We start from the raw sequence: 20,390 nt of genomic DNA, 5'->3' as shown, positions 1-20,390 counted from the left end.
CTTTGCCTTTTGCTGGATTACAAAGATTCTTTTCAAGATAGCGGCCTGATTGTACACTTGAACAGGAGGCAGAACAGGAGGTTTCTAAAATGGACACAAAGCATTCTGAAAGTAAATCCGCCAATTAATCCTGTGTTTAGCAGCAGCAACCTCCACGGGCTGCTGGGTCAAGAATTCCAGCTTTCTGTAATCCAATCATGACGCACGCTGTGCAGCACCTGGAAATACCAATGAGCTGGGCAACACTGAATGCTTGCACAAACTGAATTTAAAACATTAACGGGAGTAGGAAGGATTTGCAGAGGAGTTGCTGCAGTCATGGAGCGCAGGGAGGGTGTCAAGGTCAGCCTGACAGAGAAAAGCTGATGAATGCACACGTCAAAGGTCAGGGTGTAACCGTACAATCTGCCCTCCAATAAAATATCGACTTACTATTTTCACATCTACCTCCCATGTGACAATGTTTGGTTCCACATAGCGCTGACCATAACGAAAACAGTTGTGCCTCAAAGGTACGGACACACCAAAGTGACATCAAAGAACTAGCGGCATAGGAGGCCGACTGTGGATCCATGTCACATTGCTGCAATCTGGACCACACTGGTTACGCTCGAACCCTATGCAAAGACCACAATCAGTGGCCAGCTGGCACACACAGTCTGTGACTGCATGAAAGGAAAAACAAAATCTTACTAGCAGGTGGCAGTCGTCTGCATTTGTCATTCAAAAGGGGAAACAAGAGGAGCTACTTTTAGCTGGGAGGCTAGTGAGTGTGAGCTTTGGACATTGTTGTTTTGTTTACTTTCACTGTTTCCATGTCGCATCTCCTGCACTGGTTAAACTGATCAGCCAATCAGAGCAATCTATGTGACTGAAGGTACAGCAAAAATTAGGGTCACGGACTTTCACCGACAAGCCAACACTAGCTAGTGACCAGTTCTCACCAAAAGTGATGCTTCTCAAAGAGGCATAACTTTAAAGACGATGTAATAATACTTGGTTATCAGCTGCACTGAATTCCCCCATACAATTGAGTATATGCGGATGATTTTTCGATATCTTTTTAACTATTGCCACAATGTCTAAGCAGAGTGAGCTGCATCACCAACAAGATCCATTTGGTTCTTTAACCAAATACCTGAAATGGTAAAAAGGCGCATCTCAGAATCTACAATTGTTTTTCAAGAAAATAGAGATGTGTGGCCCGATGCAATAATACCAGATCGATACCTCCGACACGAGATCTTTATGCTCTAAAATGGATTCTCAAATCAAAATATGGATATTTTTGATACTTTAGTCAATCGAGTTTAATCCTCATCATTAACAGGGACACAGTGGAAACTGACTAAACCATTGAGTTGTGGCAACACAACAAACCTTGTGAAGCTCCTCACTTTAAACCACAACACAGGATATGAGGATATGATGAGGCGGAGAGGAGAACACCATGTCAGAATTAAGATTAAGTTTTCATTTTTAGTTCCTAAATTAAACTATAATAATAATTTATTTCAATGGTCTTATTATTTGACTTATTCTTTTTTTAATGTTTGAAACAAATGAGCCCGCCACCTCAATGTAGTGAGAGAGTTTAAAATGAATAAATAAATTACTCTGATGTCTCGTATCCTTTATAAAGCTTTTTTTTTGTTTTTGTTTTTGTTTTTTGATTTACCAGACACATCAGGTGTATTTCCATGAACTATCTGTATCAGGTCGGTATCGCTGATACCAGCCTAACTTTTAATCAGCATCAGATCGGAAAGGAAACTTGTAGTATCGTTCATCGCTACTAGCAAAAACTGCTGCTGACATAAAGTTACACTGGCTGAAGGTGTCCACACAGGTCCAGCTTTACAATTTCTTTGGTAAACAAAAGACAGTCACGCAGGAAGAGTCATCAGGTTGAGTCCTGCCACGGTAGAGTAACCTCATCTATTAACGGTAGAGTAGCTTTGTCCATTAAAGCTCACCAGACGGCTTTAAGAGGCAAGGTTTTCTCAGCGAGAAGACCTTGAAGTATCTTGCATTAATAAAGAGATCAGAACTGCTATCCATTGCTTGCGGACCAAATGAGTTGTAATTTATTCATGCAGCACAAGAAGAGCAAATTTTAAATGGACCTGAAATTGCAGCACAGTGATGTGCACCTCCTTCTAATCCAATCCACAAGAAAGTCAGATTAGTAAGTGATTCTGTAACTACAGGTTTGAGAACATTAATTGGCTAATTGCATCTGAGCTGGGAAGACTAGTAGGGATTTATACTTCAAATATTTCTCATACAAATGCCTCTACCAAAAAAAGAAAAAAAAAAAAAAAAAGAATCCACAAGCGCAGGATGTCTATCACCTCAACCAAAATTCAAGTAGCATTGTTTCTTTTATCTCAAGGTTAGTCTGAAGACTTTGGAGAAATCTGCCATATTCTGTCAACACTGTTACAGCCCGTGAGCTCTGACTGGTAAACTGCTAAAAGCTGAGAAGAAGAGACGTTTGGGCCCTTCGCAACTGGGGCTCTGCCAGAATGTACATTTAATTTTCTTCCTTTGCTCACAGCCATTTTACCTCATGTGAAGCTTTGCTTTTTGTTACTACTACACCATCAGTCAGCTCACCAGAGACGCATCCCTGGGTCACAACAAAATGACTGAATTGGAGACTTTTCTCTGGCGAAGCACAAACTTTACAGCCACATTTTCTTTTATATTTCACTCGTGTGTTGACATAACAGACAAATGAGGCTCAAATGGACGTGAGTGCTCAGACGGAACAATGCTATTTCCCAATCCTTTCCGTTCACTCTCTGCGTCGTGGGTCAAATTCTGAACGTTGAACAAAAACTGCTATCCAGGAAAGTGTTTTTGCTTTAAGAGCAATGTCTTGTTTGGCTGCATCTTTCCCTCTACCAGCGTCACATGGACGTGGGCACACATACATTGAAACGAGACAACACACAGCAGTCAGAAAGAGACAAGTACACATAAACCCCTAAGCTTTGCAGGTCCACTTAGTAGAGAGCAACTAATCTAATCAAGCACAGCAGCTAATGCACAATGAAAGCAGACTCATTTATTTTGAGATGCCAGTCAGCCACTTCCTGGGTGGAGAGCAGAGAAACAGGGAGGAAGAGGAAGAGAGATGGAAAGTTAAAGTGAGGAAGGATGAGGAGATCAGGGGAGCTCAGTGGGAGCTGAAAGCAGATACAAACAGATAGGCTCTTCTTTTAGCCGCTTTTATCTCTCTATCTTGCTTGGACTTCATCTCAATTTATCTATCTTTCAGCAGGTTATCCATACCAGAGCCGAGCACCCCATCACCCCTGCCCGTGCTTACCTGTCTGCAGTGCTGCCTCACTTACAGCTCAGTCTCTTCTACTCAACAACTTGGTTGCTCCTCTATGTATCGCTCCCTCTGTGTGTCTGACTCAGACTCCCTATCCTCCAACACCTGCTGTCGGAGATCAGCCTCTCTCCTGTCAGATGATGCTGAGAGCAGCCCTCCCTCTATCCTCCCTCTCCGTCCAGCCCTCCCTCTCTTCCTCTCTCTCCCTCTTCCTCACACGCACACACACATGATTTTCCTGTCTGTTTTCATTCGGAGACGAGCGCACTCCCTTCCCTCAGTCTCTCCCTCCCCGAGCCTCTCCTGTTTCCATCGCCACCTCTTTTTTTTTTTTTTTTTTTCTTCTTGAGCCGCCCATGACAAGAGAGCTGCCCATCCAAGCTCTGGGCTTTACCGTTGGCTGCGTTGAGTCTGCGCGTCAGTACCAGATTTTGCTCACTCAGTGGGATGAAATAGCTGCAGCCAGATGTAGGCTTAAGAAGCAAAGTTTTCCCAGCACAAAAGAAGGGGGAACCTCATCTCATCTGGAAGGCGACATTAAATCTCTGTCTTATTATCCGCCTCTCTGTGACAGCTCGATTCGACATCCTCCTGCACAAATTAGCCTAACCATCCCATTGTCCGTTTGACACATTAGTGGCAGGCGGTTGGCAGATTCTGGAGCGCACTCGCGCACAACGGGGAAAATTACTTGCTCAGCCCACAGAGGACTGAGCACAGGTCTGTGTTGTCCAGCACATTACTGAGTAATCACATTTTGGTGGGAGGCCAAATCCTCGCACATCAACATGCATAAGGCAGAGAGAAGACATCACCCCGTATCACGCAAAGAAACAGAGAGATCCACAAATGAATCAGTGATAATGCGTAAACATGAGTGTCACAGGGATGAGCTTCGTCTCACATCCATAAGAGGAGTTTTCATATTAAAGCCACTAGGCAGCTGGCTGCATCAAATAAAGCAAAACGATGAGGCAAGGCTATCAGCCACCAGCTAAACTAGATGGAAATGTAATGAATGACCCTCAGCAAACACGCTCCACCCTTTGAAAGACTGTGTCAGAGAAGCCCGCTCTCCAAAGTCTTATTCTTCTTATTCCTTCCGTCTCTTGTGTTGTCTCTGCCCCGTGGCATTATATCCAATGACAGATTTAGCTGCTTGTAGTTCTACTAGGTGCAGCAGCAGGAAATGTAATGGTAGTAGTACAAATCGATAGGCCAGGCTGTGGGCAAGCCCGCAGGGGGGAGTTTAGCCACAGCTCCTGGTGGCTTGTTGGCCCTTCCACACCCACATGAGTATAACGTTCCAGGTAGCTTAAGCACACACTGGCCAGTACGCCTCTTTTGAGTTCACGCAGTTGTGCGTTCATTGTGGTTCTCCAGCAGAGGTCCCAGTTAAGCTGCTCTAACGGCCACCCAGGGGGACAACATCCCAGAGTCCGTAGGAATCACCTGGACCCAGCTAAGCTCCAACTGGCGGAGAAGGAGCATGAAGTATGCAGGTTAAGTATAGTTAAGACCTGCTTGCTTCAAGCCCCAGAGCCGCCAACAGGGTGGAACTGAAGATGAAAGAGGATCTTTGCTTACACGGGGCAGAACAAATGGGAGTTGAAGTGGGTCAGGAGGAGGTTGACTAAACAAATTATCTGTATTACTTTTTCAAAGTGAGTACATGGGAACTCAGAATTGTCAGGTTAATCACAGAAGGTGCAATTACAGGCGCAGTTGTATGTGGGTCACGCTGAGGCTGATTTTCTTTTTCCCTCCCCCCCGTTTCTCATTTCATTTGTTTCATTCTCCTCTGTCTCTCGCTGCGACTGTCAGCTCTCCCACTCCATTCACGGTCCTCTCCCGAGGCTGCCCGACTGCATTTAACATTTACACAGCGCCAAACTGCACCGAAACACGCCACAAAAAGAGCACCGGCAACACGTTCATTTACAAGAAATGTGCCCCCGTGACACCAAATATATACTCATTAAAAACGAGACATGCTTATCTTGAAATGGTAGAGTGACCGCAACCACACCAGCCTTATCAAGGGCCCTCCATCTGCCTGCAGATTTTACTACTTCGGTACTTGTCATTTAAACAAGTGCGCAATTTGAACGCTTGTGAACGGCTGGAGTCTATAATTAATCCTCTGGTTCAACACTATTTTCAGCTATGCTTTAAAATACGAAGGCCCCTCTCAGTTGCAACAGAGGCAACTCTGTTGACCACCACACAACACACACACACACACACACAAAGAAGAACAAACAAAGAGAAGAGAAGTTTAAGTCTTATGAGTGTTTGACCACGGGCAGATACACGGAGCTATTTTTCTATGAGCATGATCCCCATCTCTTCTGCATGGTTACACATACAAGGTTGCACATGTTCGTGCAGGTGGCGCCTGCTGTTGGGTTCCCACTCCTCTGCTAAGCAACAGTTGGTGGTAGAAATGAGCTAATGCATCAAATGTGAGGGGAAACACAACAACAGGCAGGAAAAACAGGAAAGTAAATTACGCATGGTCTAAGTTATTTTAAAAATCAGCTGTATGTATGCATATTGTATGGGAGTGGCTGAGTGACCTTTCTACTAAATGCAAACATAACTTCAATGGGTCTATAAAAAGACTGGTCTATCTACTGGTCTAGGTAAGCCAGAAATAAGGGGAATCACAGTCCTCATTCCTCTCGTGGCTTGAAAGGTGGGAAAGGAAGCAGTTCTTCAACACAACAACAGTGCTGTCAGCACGCCCAGGACCCCGCTGACTCATATAATTGCTTTAGAAATTTGGGTGGCCCTCTCTACAGATTTTGGCAGCAATAATCTGAACCCAGACTGAGTGTGAAACCACAGGAGTGTTAGCGGGGCGGGCAAGTGTATCATCAGTTCACCAACGCAGCAAAATGCCCTCATTTCCTGTCTGAGACTGAACTCAACTGCTGCCTCGTGCTCTTTAAGTTTAACGTAATTTAGGCGGACCCATTAGGTCATGATGCGGGTTTCTGAACTGCTACGCGTTCCTGCCGCAGTGAATGAGCGATGAATGGAGTGAATCCGGTCAATATCCCTTGAGAATGATGGGATGATTGAAGCCATAACGTGGACATACAGGAATGCCATCAGCTGCTCCAGATGGGCGCTTTAAGGAGGAACAGGTGGCGAAAAACACAAAGAAACAAAAACAAACCATCCAGCTGAACACAAATGGACAATAAGAAGGCATTCTGCAAATGAAGAGTAAAAGCTAAACAAAGAGTAATTGCCATGATACGATAAGATGGTATGCTAAAGCATAAAACCAGCGCACACCTTTGATAATTAAAAGCTATTTCAGTTACAGTCAGGCATTTCATCGCCGCTGACAACTGGTGCTCAAGAAATGGGCGCAGAAATATTCACGGGACATGTCTGACTGCACGTAAGTACATCATGTTCATTGTATAAGCGTGAATAACACTATGTAGTGTCTGAACGAGGAATGCCACAAATTGAAAGTGTGCCGCATCGTTTCTCCGCCATCATTCTCCTTCACTCTCAGTCATCTCCTGCAGTGAGATCTGCACTGCGACTAATTGGGACGTCTCTCTGATGTGGCAGAGCTCGACCACATTGAGTCGACTTCCTGAAAAATGTGAAACGGCCGCAACGCGAGTCAATACGTCTGAGATTTTCATTTCATTTTTTTTTGAGATGGCAAGAAGGGGGACGGTGCTTCATTTCTCATCCACCATGGCAGCTGCAGTCTAGCACGCATTTAACCGAACAGGTGCACTGTGCACCAGGCAAACCTCGTCTGCTAGAACAACCTCCATCATCACCGCACGGCTCTCCAACCATGCCCCTTTGCACAAGTCTGCATAAGCTGACCACATTGCAACCACATTAGGTCATAATGATTCCTCCCATGCACTCGCTGAGGGCTGGACACACCTGTCGCAGTAGGGGATCCTCTTTCCTGGTATTAATGCAGCTACAAAAAGCACACAGAAAGTCCAGTGATTAAAAAAAAAAGGTCACTTTTTCTGTTAAAGCTCAGCTGCTGTGAAACTCTCCAGAAGACCCAGTCTGGCTCTGGTGAGGGATGCCATGTCCCCTCTGAAGGATACAAAAAGGTTTTTGAAAGGATTTTGCTCTGTTCTAACTGAAAGCCTCTGGAGATAATTAACATTAGTCACACTAATTTTATTATGCAAGACATGAATAATAAGATAAGGGGTTTTATAAAACAGCTGGATGATTGGACGGGCTATGTTTGAGTTGTTTTTTCCTTCTTTTTTTTTTTTTTTTCCCGAGCCACAGATATTGCATATTGTTTTTCACAATCTGCTATATGTGCAGATATACTGAGGATTACATACACGTAATAAAACTACATGCACATATACGTTAAATATATAGCATATGTTTGCTTATTCTACCGATTCTACTTTTCTCCTTATATAACTGGATAAACACATATGCAGCATACACACTTAATAACACGTGTACTGAAAGTCTAGGAAAGGCCTTTATTCGTTGGCTCGTCAGTTACAGTGGACCTGTGAAAACTTGCCTCAGGCTTGTGTTCTGTGATCCCAGCAGGAGGGGAGCTCCGTGTCCACACGTATATATAAATAGTCTAAAATGAACATGTCATCAAAACAACATGCAAATGTGAAATGAGGAGCATAGATTGAAAAAAAAAAAAAAAAGAAGAAGAAAGAAAGAAAGAAAAGCTGCATTGCAGTAATATTTAGACTGTGTGGAAAAACTCACGTTTTGCAAAACTGTAAAACAAAACAAAACAGAGTAGGAGAGGCATGAGGGATGAGGGTACTGAAGCAGCTGCAGGTGGATGACATGGAGCTTAATTGATATCACAACAACCTTGAATCCTCCATTCAAAGTTGGAGGAATGAAAGAGCCCATCAAAGTGACGGTCTGAACTGTCTCTATGGTGACGAGGTCTGAGGTTAGTGACGCGGTCAAAAGATCCTGATGAGAGGAATAGACGACGACTGACCTCAAGATATGCAAGAGGATGGCAAAAATGAAAAATCAAACCCTGCCGGGTAAAACTGCCCAGGACTGCTCCAATGAACACCAAAATGGATGCAGCCATCAGATTTCAGTCCAACTGAACATCTGTGAGATGAGATAGTGTCAGCCATCCTGGCAATTCAGCCAGAAGATATTTTTAGTGAAGTTTTCTGTAGTTGCTGTTATTATTTATCATTTGGTTTAAATGTATTAGTTATGCAATTCTTTCTGTTCGGTTATAATGCCTATACAGAGAGTATTAAGTGGAGCGCACTGTTGTATGTTATTTTTCGGGGTTTTAGCAGGATATGATTCATTTTGAAATGCAGGGAAGTAATCTGCATGCTCCTCCGATAACTTCGCAATGATTTAGATAAAGCTGCCAAAGAAAAGGTCGAGTCATTTAAGTTGATTGCCACTGTTTTCTTTCTTCTATGTAAAACTGCAGCAGATGTTTATTAAATGCTCCATATGCGCGACATCCATTTTTGTCATCATTCGAAGCCCTCGTAACGTTACAGCTGTTTTTATTTTTTAACTTTTCATCTGGCATTAATGACGTTTAGCCACCAAGAATGTTTATTATGGTGAATGTAAAAAAAAAATCCCATTCCAGTAATCTCATCGACCCACTGGGCAACAGTTGGCTACTCTTTTTTTCTGTTTCTCCTCACAATCCTGTCTTCCGTACATTAGGAAGGAGACTGGCCATTAACAGCGATCTGAAGTGGCACAGAAGCCCAATTACAGGCCTCTTCTCCTCACTCTTTCTCATCTCTCAATAGTGAGGACCACTTCATTACCACCCGGCTCCTCATGTCAGTCAAAGGCTTGCTTCGGCTCCCGGCGTCGGCGCCGCTCAGAGTCGATGGCCGCAAGGCAACAGGCACATCGCCGGCCGTGCCAAATACACCACATTATCTCACAAGGAAGTCCCTTGAGGGGGATGTGTCTGACTGAATTAAAAGTAATTAAAGGTGACTTTAATTCAGAGTTAAATGACAGTAAAGTAAATGCGGTTTCTTGAATCACGGACATATTTTCTAACTATAATAACGCTCATTAGTGCAAAAACTGAGTTGTTGGGAACAAAACAAAATCCCACATTCAGACCAACAATTCCTGCAGAAATGCCATGGCATTTATTCTGGCCTTGTTGCTGCAGCACAGTGGGAGCTTTAGACTGAGGAAGATAAGCACCATCATTACTGAGAGCAATCAAGTTAATGAGTGTTTAATTGGGAACACTGTGCTGTGAGCAATTTAGCACAATAAAATAAGTGTGTTCTCACCTTTCACAAAGAGCACCTCCTTGTCCAAATGATTCAGGGCTGCTCAAGTCAAACGGCGGTGCGCCAGGTTGAGGTGATGGAGAAGTGGTGCTCGGTGAGAGTGACAGAAAAGTGCAGGTGCTGTGTGTTGGTTCCTCCCTCACCCTTAGTCACCTCACACCTACAGTACAGTTCAACCAGATGGCTACGGATACTTCTGTGATGGATGTGAGACAGCGGCACATAGATACAGAAAGCCCACTTATAGTGACAGGTTTGAAGCTGCTGTCGTGAATCTCGACGACACTGTGCTGGCCCTAGCACAATGGCTTTGATAGAGGCATAGTGAAATAAGTAGAGGGGTCCAACAAGAGGTGAGATTTTTGGAACAAAAGCTATTGGATTTGGAGATTAATGAACTCCTCTCAAAAACATTCTCTAAATATCCGGTTGAAACGAAGCAATTTTCGATCTAAGTGCAGCCTGAGACTGATGGAACACACAACTGGCATAATGACTCCATGATTACAATCAGGGAGCTGCGCTTCGGATAGCAAGTGCATAACCCTGCCCCCAGGTGCCATTAGCATCTGCTGCAGACCTGTCTCCAACACAGAGAAACTGGAACCGCCACGATGAAATTCAGAGGGTTGTGCGAGGGTGCATCCTCGCCTGATGAGCCTGAATCATCGTGGCATCTTCAATTTCCCCTTTCCTGCATACCCACCCATTGTGCGGACCAGACTTGCTAAGTCTCAATTTTTTTGTCTAAGCCTATGACACATTTGATGTATAATGATGAAGCAACACAATATTTTTTTTTTTTTAAGCTGCCGGCAAGTTGGATGACAGCCTTATAAAACAAAAAGACAAAATCCCTCTGGAGGAATATAAAGGAGGCTTTATTTCACATGAAAGCTATGCACAAACCCTCAGGAGAATGTAATTAATATTTTGTCTCTCTTGTTCTTTCCTGTCTGCAATCCAGCACAGTTGTTTGTCTAAATGGAAGTTTTAAACTAACTACCTATAATAATTATAATCAGTGTTCATGACATTTCCAGCCTTGGTTCGATGCTATAAGAAACTATGTTTGAACACATCCACTCTTACTTTACCGCAATACTTTCACTAAAGTGTTGTAATATTATAAAAGCATGGACTTGATTGTAGCTGGTTATCAGTGCTGCAGAATGTAAAATGTGGCATATTTGTGCGACGTGACACTGTGACTCGTTCTAGGGCCCTTGATGGCTGATATCTCAGAGCCCTGCTACATGCTGCTACACGGCCAGCTGGTATTACACATATTCTTGTGCTCCCTGTCTCCCTCCATCTGCTGCGGCCCTTGTGTCTCCAGCCACGTTCCCTCTCCATGCTGTGAGGCTACCTGCCACCTAGGCAATGTTACAAAGATCCTCCGTCTCCATTTTGATCCCTCACACAAGTGCAGTATCTCCAGAGTGTGCAAAGCTTCTTAGTGAGGAAATAACTAAGTGCAAATTTAGTTGATTATATGAAAGTGTTATCATATTAGGAGTTAAAGATAAAAAGGGCAAAAGGGCTTATGGTTTTTACCACTTTGAAATACAGTCTTGTCAGCCTGCACACTTTTTAAAACTTAGGTCATCATATTTTGACCAAGCACATTTTGAGAGTATGTAAGCGGACTGCAATACCTTCTCCCTCAAGCAACTGACTATGCATTAAGTGATGTCAAAAAAAAAGTTTATCTCCATGTGCTGATTCAAATCACTGTAAAATATAAAGCACAAACAACATTTTTTGTCCACTCTCGCAGAATTCAGCAAGAATGCACGAGGCCAGAATATAAGCGCAACCTCGCGTTGGCGCATTAGGTAACAACGTCATGCCACGGACAGACACAGACGACTGAACAGAACAAGTGCATCATGTCCAAATCATCTGCTTTTATATGTATGAAGTGCCATATTTTAGGTCACGGGGAAGATGAAAACAGTCTTCTCGACTCCTTTTCAAATGCTTCAGTAGTTGCAGCGTTTTGAAGTGTTGGGGCCAGTGGAGCATGAAACTAAATTCTCTGATGCATAGTGTTGCTCTTCAAAAGGAGAGAACTCACCATAAGGTTCGGCTCCGGGAGAAGGTCTTGTCAGCTCTACAGAGAAACAGAGAGACAATAGATTAATCTCTTCCCAGCCCGTAGTAATAGTTTCAGCAACATGATTAAGTAACTTTGAAGAAAATACAAATTACTGGAATACAGAGAAGTCCTGTCGATGCAGAAAGAGACTCGCCCGTTAGCAGTTGCGCACTAATGGACGTTCCAGGCCCTGGTTGCCTTAGTAACTCTCTTGTATGTTTCTCAACCAAGTGAAACAACGTAAAAAATGTAGGTGTAGGAACCGGGGTAGCTCTTCTTGCTGTCACCGTACTCAGTTTGGTAAGAATATCGTGTTTCTGTAAGCTGTGTCAGCTGGTCAACCCTTCAATGTAGTTGCCTCAAAGTTTATGTTAGCTATCCATTGGTATTGCTAGTTGGTTAGCCACCAGAAGAAATTGGCTAGGCTTAGAAAATGATCACTCTTTCACAATGTTAAACATGTTAAACAAGACTCAAACTCCTCAGATTTTCAACTAGGCTTTCAATAATTTTCATTGTTACCTTATAAACAAGTACTGGCTTTCCTAGATTTTACATGCACTTATTCAAAGCTACGTAAACTTCCTTTGATCCCTGCTGATGCTGTCCTGGCGAGGATGGGTTGCAGCTTAGAGGATTTTCCGAGTTAGGTGCTAACTAATACTCAGCGTCACTCACAATACGTGTGATGATTTGACACATTTTTAATACACAACTTTTGCTTAGCGGTGCTTTAATGTACCAATAATGCACAACACAACAAGTTTCAATGGAACCAGATGAAAAACGTTCACGGAGCCTCCCTGCACTGCTCCCTTTTCTTCCCTCCACTTCCTTTATCTACTCGTCTGCCTGCCAGCTACTTGCTAAGTACATCCAGAGTGGGATTGTCTCAGAGATGGGAAGGAGAAGGGGTGTATGCCAGATGAAGGCAGGCTCTAGAAACGTTGGAATAGTGCAGCAGATTTTAGCAGAAAGAAGTGTGAAATATCGTATAAGATCAATTTGAATGCATGATAAAAAAAAAAAAAGTATATGAAGCCTGCAAATCATGTGGGATATATATAGAAACTAATTACAGAAATTGTGCTCTGTTGCTATTAAATTATAAGATGGATTGATATGACGAATGACAGACTGACAGGCAAAGTGTGTCGGTTGGTAAAATTAACTCCCGGAGAGAGAGAAAGAGGGAATATCAGATAAGAGAAAACCAGAAAGAACATTGTGGTGTGACTGTCTTTCTTCTACCGGTGCATCACAGTCATCAAACATGTCACGAGTTTTGCAGAGTCGGTGCTCTTATTCCACTTTACCATGCGTACTGATGACGCAGAGCAAATCTTCCCACCTGGATCAATCTTTGAAACAAATCAATCTGCTGATAATCGCCACTCATCCCTTCCTCCCCAGGGGTCAGCCAATCAAATAATTACTAGGGTCATTCCCTGGTGACCTCAGAAGAGGAAGAATATTAAACTACCAGGCAATTGAAGTCATTGTACTGATGGCCTCAGTTAAGTGGATAGAAAGAGAAAGTGTCTAGTTCGGTTTCAGTATGCTGTACAGAAATATGCCACAAAGATCAAATTTGATGCAGCATGTGAGGACAGTTTATCTGAATTTATCTGAATTTACTTGACACTCACTCACACTCAAACCTTCAACATAAATAATAATAATAATAATAATAATAATAATAATAATAATAATAATCAAAATGACAAGTGAGATTCCTGGAAATGTCAAAAACCAATCTACCATTTTAACCAGGAGAATGTGGAACACAACGATGCGCTTACAGTAAATCTCATGTGTTATACCATCACCGCCATAAAATATTCATAGAGCAGCATCTTTTTCATTTTTAAAATAAATTGTTTACCTCCATGGAGGATTTGGGATGTAGTGTGACAGTGTTTTTTCCTACTTTTCCTACTGGCTTACTCCCCGTCACATATTCAAAACCCGCAGTCCGTGTCTGACACACAGCTCCTGCACCGCCAAGCAAAGAAAGAGAAAGGACTGATTGTTTACTTGAATAAAAACAGTAACACTACTAAACATAAGAATGCATAACAAATTGTCACTAAAGCGAAGGAACATAAATATTTGCTTTACACTGTGACACACACACACACACACACACATATATATATATATATACACAGTATAAGGCACTGTACTCTATTTGGCTTGGCTGTGGCGGGACTAATTTAAAGCTACTGTGCAGAATTTTTTTGTCTTCCCTTAGGGCAGTTTTAATTACACAAACACCGTTAACACATATTTCATATCCCTGTAGACTACAGTGCATCAGTGCCTTCTCTTCTCTCACTCTCACCCACGAAGACACAGTTAATTTCTTTCTATCTGGGGCATCAGAAACATTAATTGATGCCTTTATGGATAACTGTGTTTCATAGAACCTTAGTTACATTTGTAACCACCTTTTCTCCACCATACTCCTATCTGCTGCCAACGTTTGACAAACTATCACTCTACAAATGCATCGGCAACTGTGCATTTTCACAGGAATATCAACAGATTTAAAACCATGAAATACGGAGAGACTGACTTGCTGCTGATGAGCTTATCGTGAACTTGTCTGACAAGGACTTGAATGCAACATGCAACACTATAGCTTCAAACTGCTTAAAGTTTACATATTTGATGGTTTATTCTGAAACAACACTGTAAGCTTGGCGATTACCCTGCTTGGCCAAAAAAGAAGTCGCCACCTGGATTTAAGTATAGGTACCAGCCTCCTAATGGATAATTACTGCATGGGTGATTATCTTTCAGCTGTCAACAAGTTAGTTAACCCCATCTGATACAATGAGTAGCTTCTCATTTCTTAAACAACCATGTCAAAAGACACATCCTGTGGTCGTGGAAAATATGTTTGTCTGTTTGAGAAGGGTCAAATCACTGGCATCCAACAAGCAGAGAAAACATCTAAGGAGACTTGGGTTAAGAACTGTCCAACATATTATTAAAAACTGGAAGGAGAGTGGGGAACCATCGTCCTTGAGGAAGAAATGTGGTCGGAGAAAAACCCTGACTGATGGTGATGGGCGATCACTTAAACATTTGGTGAAACAATTGTAAAACTCAGGGCTATGTTTAATAGTGAAAGTAAGATAATGTCTATGTGTACAATGTGAAGGGAACTAAAGGAATTGGGACTGAACAGCCATGTAGCCTTAAGAAAACCACTTATCAGTGAGGCTTAGAAAAAGGCTTCGATTTGCTAGGGAGCATAAAGACTGGACTCTGGATCAATGGAAGAAGGTCATGTGCTCTGATGAGTCCAGATTTACCCTGTTACAGAGTGATGGGGGAATCAGGGTAAGAAGAGAGGCAGGTGAAGTGATGCCCCATCATATCTAGTGTCTATTGTACTAACCTGTGGGGGCAGTGATATGATCTGGGGGTTGCTGCAGTTGTTCAGGTCTAGGTCCAGCAACATTTTGCCCAAAGAATGAAGTCAGCTGACTACCTGAATTTACTGAATGACCAGGTTGTTCCATCAATGGATGTTTCCCCCCCTGTTGGCATGGGTATATTCCAAGATGACAATGCCAAGATTCATGGGGCTCAAATTGTGAAAGAGTGGTTCAGGGAGCAAGAGACTTTTCACACATGGATTGGCCACCACAGAGCCCAGACCTGAACCCCATTGAGAATCTTTGGGATGTTCTGGAGAAGGCTTTGCTCAGTGGTCAGACTCTTCCATCATCAATACATCAATAGATCATGGTGACAAATTAACTAAGCACTGGCTGGAAATAAATCATGTGATGTTTCAGAAGCTTATCAAAACAATGCCACAGTGAATGCTGCTGCAATCAAAGCTACAGGCGGTTCAACAAAATGTGAATGTGTGACATTTTTTTGGAGGCAATTTTTGGCCAGGCAGTGTGTAATAGGTAACTTATAACCATGGCTGTGAAATAAATGTAGTGGAGTACAATGCTGTACGTCCTTCGAAGCAGCATGACATGGAATTACAGAAGTATTGTACGTCTAAAACAAACTTAAAACAAAAGCAATTGGACTTGTTTGAGTTATCTTGAAAGCGTTTTGCCATTCACCCGAGTGGCTTCTTCAGTTCTACATCTTGAGATACCACGGCCCGGATGATTGAGAATCTTCACAGACACGTTGTCATGCACTTTGGGACAAACCCTCTCTCGATTAGTGCGGATAGAACTGAAGAAGACACTTGGATGAGTGGTTAAATGTCTTCAAGAAGAATTAAACAAGTCCAGCTGCCTTTGTTTGGATAAACCATGACCTGGATAACTGAGAACCTTCACAGACAAGAAGGACAAGATAGTAAATGTAGCTCATGTTTCAAGCCAAGGTAAGTTAGCTTAGACTAAGAGTACAGGGGAGATCAGGCAACAGTACCTACAATAAAGCGGTTCAATTTGTATTTAACTAAAAAATCCTGTATTGTGTTGCACATATAAAGTTGACTTGACTTGACTTGAATCTGCATTTAGTGTTCAGTTACTCTCTGAATTGCAGCGGTTCAATCATCAATAGCCTGCCCACACCACCGGGTGGCAGAATAGCATAAAGTGCTGTTAAATGTCTTATCTGTGTTTGCGTGCATGTCTCTATATTCTTCTAGCACTGTGGTTCACTAGTCTGCTACTATTGCCGGTTGTGTGTCTGTTGACAAAGCAAGCGCATATAAAATGTGTGCGAGAGGACGGGATGATGTAAGAAACTGAAACAGTATCACTGCAGAGTGTGTTTGCCATCAGACCTGTTATTTCATTAACCTTTTGCGGTGCACCCACTTTTAACACATTGGCTCTGTCATTAGTTACAACTCACCTTTATGCATGGCTGTAAAAATGTATTTGTCATGCAAACACTGACATTATGCGAGCTGCTGGTGAGGGCTCTGCACTTCGCCTGCCCGGTGTTGAGAATGGAAATATTAGTTTGCCAGTCAGCGATGCGGTCGGAGATTACCCTCCTGCTGACACAGGGAACGCGCTGTTTTAGTGTTAACAGTCGGGAGTGGAAATAAACAACTACACCTCCATCTATTGTAGAGACACATGACACTGACTGGAGGAAGGACGGGTAGTTAGAAGATAATAAACCTGACCTGGTTAGAATAGCAGTTTAAATTTGTTTTATCATGCAGCCTTTATTCACTGTATGCACATTACTATAATGTTAATGGGTTGAGCAAGACATTAAAAAAAATTAACAACCTCTCTTTAGATTTACGTTCCATGTTAAACATTTGCGTGTAACATAACGAGCTGAAATAGCCACGGTGACCTCACCATGCTCATTAAAATACTGCAATTTATTGTTTTATTTGGTATTTTAAATTCCACGGACAGCTCAGAGACTATATAGTTATTTGAACCACGGCACGCTCCCTTCTGTCTTCCAGGAGCAAATCAACAGGAAATGTGTCCATTCAAACAGGAAGCTCTATGAATTATGTTAAATGTGGGAAATCAATACAAGATGCAGCTAAATGCATTCATCAAGCGCTGCCATTCAGAGCAAGACTGTCCAAAGCACTCATCCGCTCAACCAGGCCTACTTCAGCACTCTTCCTCTGCTAGCTCTGATAAATAAAGAGCTGCTGTAAACCGTGTGTAGTGACTGCAGTTTTTCCAGCATGGAAATTAAACTGAAGCATGTACTAAACTATGATTGATCTCCTAGTTTTAAGAAGACAGTCCACGTGCCCATTAGTTGTTTTCATTTTCATTATATGCACATACAGGCATGGCAGTGAACCAGAATTTCACCGGCTAATTGGATTTTCTAGTGACCGTCAAACTTTTTAGGATAAGTGGACTAAACTGAATGCAGCTGACAACAAGGCCTTTAGGGGAAAAGAGTATTTGGCTGGTTGCTGGGAACAGGGTGCATCTTGGCAGCATCCCGACAATGCAAATGGAAATATTTTAATGGTCTTTAAAACATGTCCACAGATTGACAGAGAGGTCACTGAGGAAATGTTGTAGGAAATGAAGGAGACTAGAGCTACTGCAAACATTTATTATTGTTATTATTATCATCAACCTGTCATTTATCGTTTGGGGGCAGTCGTCTATTCTTTGTTCTCACGTTAATTCTTTTTTGCTACTAAATAATAAAGGTACATTATTAACTTTTATTGAAAACACACACATAATGATATTCTGTAATATCTATGAATGAAAAGACTATTACAATCTTTGTTGTTTTTTTGATTTGTTTTGTTTTGTCTGTAAAAGACCGCTTTCACTCGCATGGAGTTAACGGATAATAATGTTAACGGAAATTCACATTGTTTAGTTTCACAGGTGTGTAAAAACAAGCTGCTTGTCGTTTGCAAATGCACTGGAAAGCAGTGTAGCCACACTAGTTATTATCATCTGATTAAGGCAGTTTTCATGTGTCACTTGTTTCACCAGAGGTCGTTTCTGAAACAGAAGGGGACGCAGCAGCACTTCCCAGGCACTCACCACCGACCCACGGACAAAAACTTAATGTAATAGCTGTGTTAGAGTGGCAGCCTGCGACAATTTGAAACTGGGCTTTTTGTTCATTTTCAGCCTTCTTAGCAGCTGAAGTCCCTATTACGGCTGGACACACGTGTCAGTGAATAATCAACGAGGACGTCAACGAGTTGCTGCAGTCGTAAAGGATTAGATTTATTTTGCTGATCAGTTTCTTACCATAAATTATGGGATTCTAAATGTAACAAAATAAATAATTGCCGCTCACTTGAATTTGAGATATATTTTTTCCTGTATCTGTCTGAGCACAGTTAAGTTTAGGAAGTGAGAAACATGCATAATTAATTAAACCAGATTCTGATCGCAGTCGTGGGTTGCTTGATTGCTGCCGATGAATCATTATTTCCCACTCACAGATGAGCTGAGTTCTACATTCTGAACTTTTGAACTAGGTCATGAATTTTTAACTTTAGTCTTGAAATTAAGAGATCAGGTTTTTTTTCATAGAGCCGTGTAAAGCCAAGGCAGAGCGGAAGAGCTGAAATTCAGAACTTCACATTCAAAACGTATTGCTCAGCCTCCCCCTCAGCACCATCATCAAGTAGGTATAATACCTGTAAGGGAAATGCTAACAATGCTAATCCTTCACTTGGGTGAGACGCTGCCACTTGTCTTCAGGCTTAAAGCTGAATTTACTCACTAGCAGGAAACCAGCCAATTGTAATTTTAAGCCAGTGAACACACCCTCATCATCGACTCGCTTTTTCTGAACATCCAGATAAACATATCTCATGAAATTATCTATTATTATTAAATAATGTTTGTTTTCTTCCTCACACCCAACGCCTTGCTCTAAAGTAAAAGGGTTATATCAGCAATGAAAGAGGAACAGAGAGAAACAATAAAATAGATTCTCAAGTAGGATTTTTTTTTCTTTTTTTGCTAATTCACTTTTTCCTGCAGCTGTTTCCAAGTCCTTTATATCAAACATTATCCGCCAACGGCAACGAGCATTAAATTGTATGCGGAAATTAGCCACAAAATAACTCATTCAAGGACATGTCCTGAAACAAATGTGGGAAGATAATGTGACGGTCCAAGTCTGGGCTTTATCCATTTCTGTTTCACAATCCTCTCCTTATTTTTCATTAAGCACCAATTTCCCTGGAGACACTCTTCTCCAGCAGTTAGGCCTCTGAAAGCACAGATTTCTCTAACAATTGCGAACAAATCAAACGTGTAAGACAGATTAAAATGAAAAAGAGAAAGCTAATTTCTTTTCTTGAAACAAAACTGATAATTCTTCTCAGACGGCTGCATGCTCCCCGTGGTAATGTTAGTGCAGTGCAGGTGTGTGACTGGAAGGTAACATTCGAGAAGTGGTATATGCTCCAAGTGTCTGTATCAACCAGGACAGACTGAAAATAACGAGACCGTGCCTCGTGTAATTCTATTTCCCCCTCTCCATCACTCTTTGTTTGTTTTTTTTTTTTGTTTTGTTTTTTTGCTTCTTCTTACCACATTCATTTCACAGGAACTGGGGTGACAAGGAGCTGAAGCTTCCTGAGGGAACCCGGACCCTGAGTATCGCTCCCTGGATTTCATCTGAAAAACATCTTTCATCGCTCTGTTCAACCTTACTCACCAACAACACTAACTGAAACAGTGGTTAATTAAGTTCTTACAAAACATTTGACAAACCTGTCTTCATCCAAATACACCTGTACTGTGCTATACCGTATCCCATTCTATCCGAACATTCCTTCCCAGCTACTGATTTTGATACTTGGCAAGAAAAGAAAATGTTCATATATATTGTATATATCAGAGTACATATTATGCGATAAGATAACTAAGGGACAGTGATAATTGAAGCACAAGTTCCTCAATGACCTGCCATGACTAAATGACTGTTACAATGAGAAGTCAGAAGCTAATGATTTCATTAGCTTCTGACAGCAATTACAGTTGACTCTATTAACATGACCTCACAGGTCATTTCAATATATTTTACAGGAAACTGTAAAACTTATGTTAAACTACCGAAGGTTTAAGTCGTGTAAAGTCAGGTAATGACTCCAGGTGAGATACAAAAGTGCCTGCACGTAACAGGCTCAGCAGTCCTTGTGGCACCTTAATTACAA

The 20,390-nt window shown here is 42.0% G+C and overlaps 1 protein-coding gene across 12 annotated transcripts in view; it reads right to left on the bottom strand.

Annotated features, from left to right (window-relative positions):
* rap1gapb (RAP1 GTPase activating protein b) overlaps nt 1-20,390 on the bottom strand; it is a 94,263-nt gene that overhangs the window by 33,954 nt on the left and 39,919 nt on the right. For 10 of the 12 annotated variants that reach the window (XM_047583398.1, XM_047583402.1, XM_047583399.1 and 7 more), the window contains one exon: nt 11,735-11,770. Coding sequence is in view for 7 of the 12 variants with exons in the window: in XM_047583389.1 (XP_047439345.1) it covers nt 11,735-11,770 (36 nt within the window). In the remaining 5 variants the exon portion in view is untranslated. Of the gene's footprint in view, nt 1-3,337; nt 3,495-11,734; nt 11,771-20,390 lie in introns of those variants that run through there. The other 2 variants (XM_047583400.1, XM_047583403.1) reach the window with 1 other exon arrangement.

Source organism: Mugil cephalus, chromosome 4 (genome assembly GCF_022458985.1).
Source record: "Mugil cephalus isolate CIBA_MC_2020 chromosome 4, CIBA_Mcephalus_1.1, whole genome shotgun sequence".
Lineage (NCBI taxonomy): Eukaryota > Metazoa > Chordata > Actinopteri > Mugiliformes > Mugilidae > Mugil > Mugil cephalus.
The sequence above is the reverse complement of the archived record's forward strand: the minus strand, read 5'-3'. Positions and strand labels throughout refer to the sequence as shown.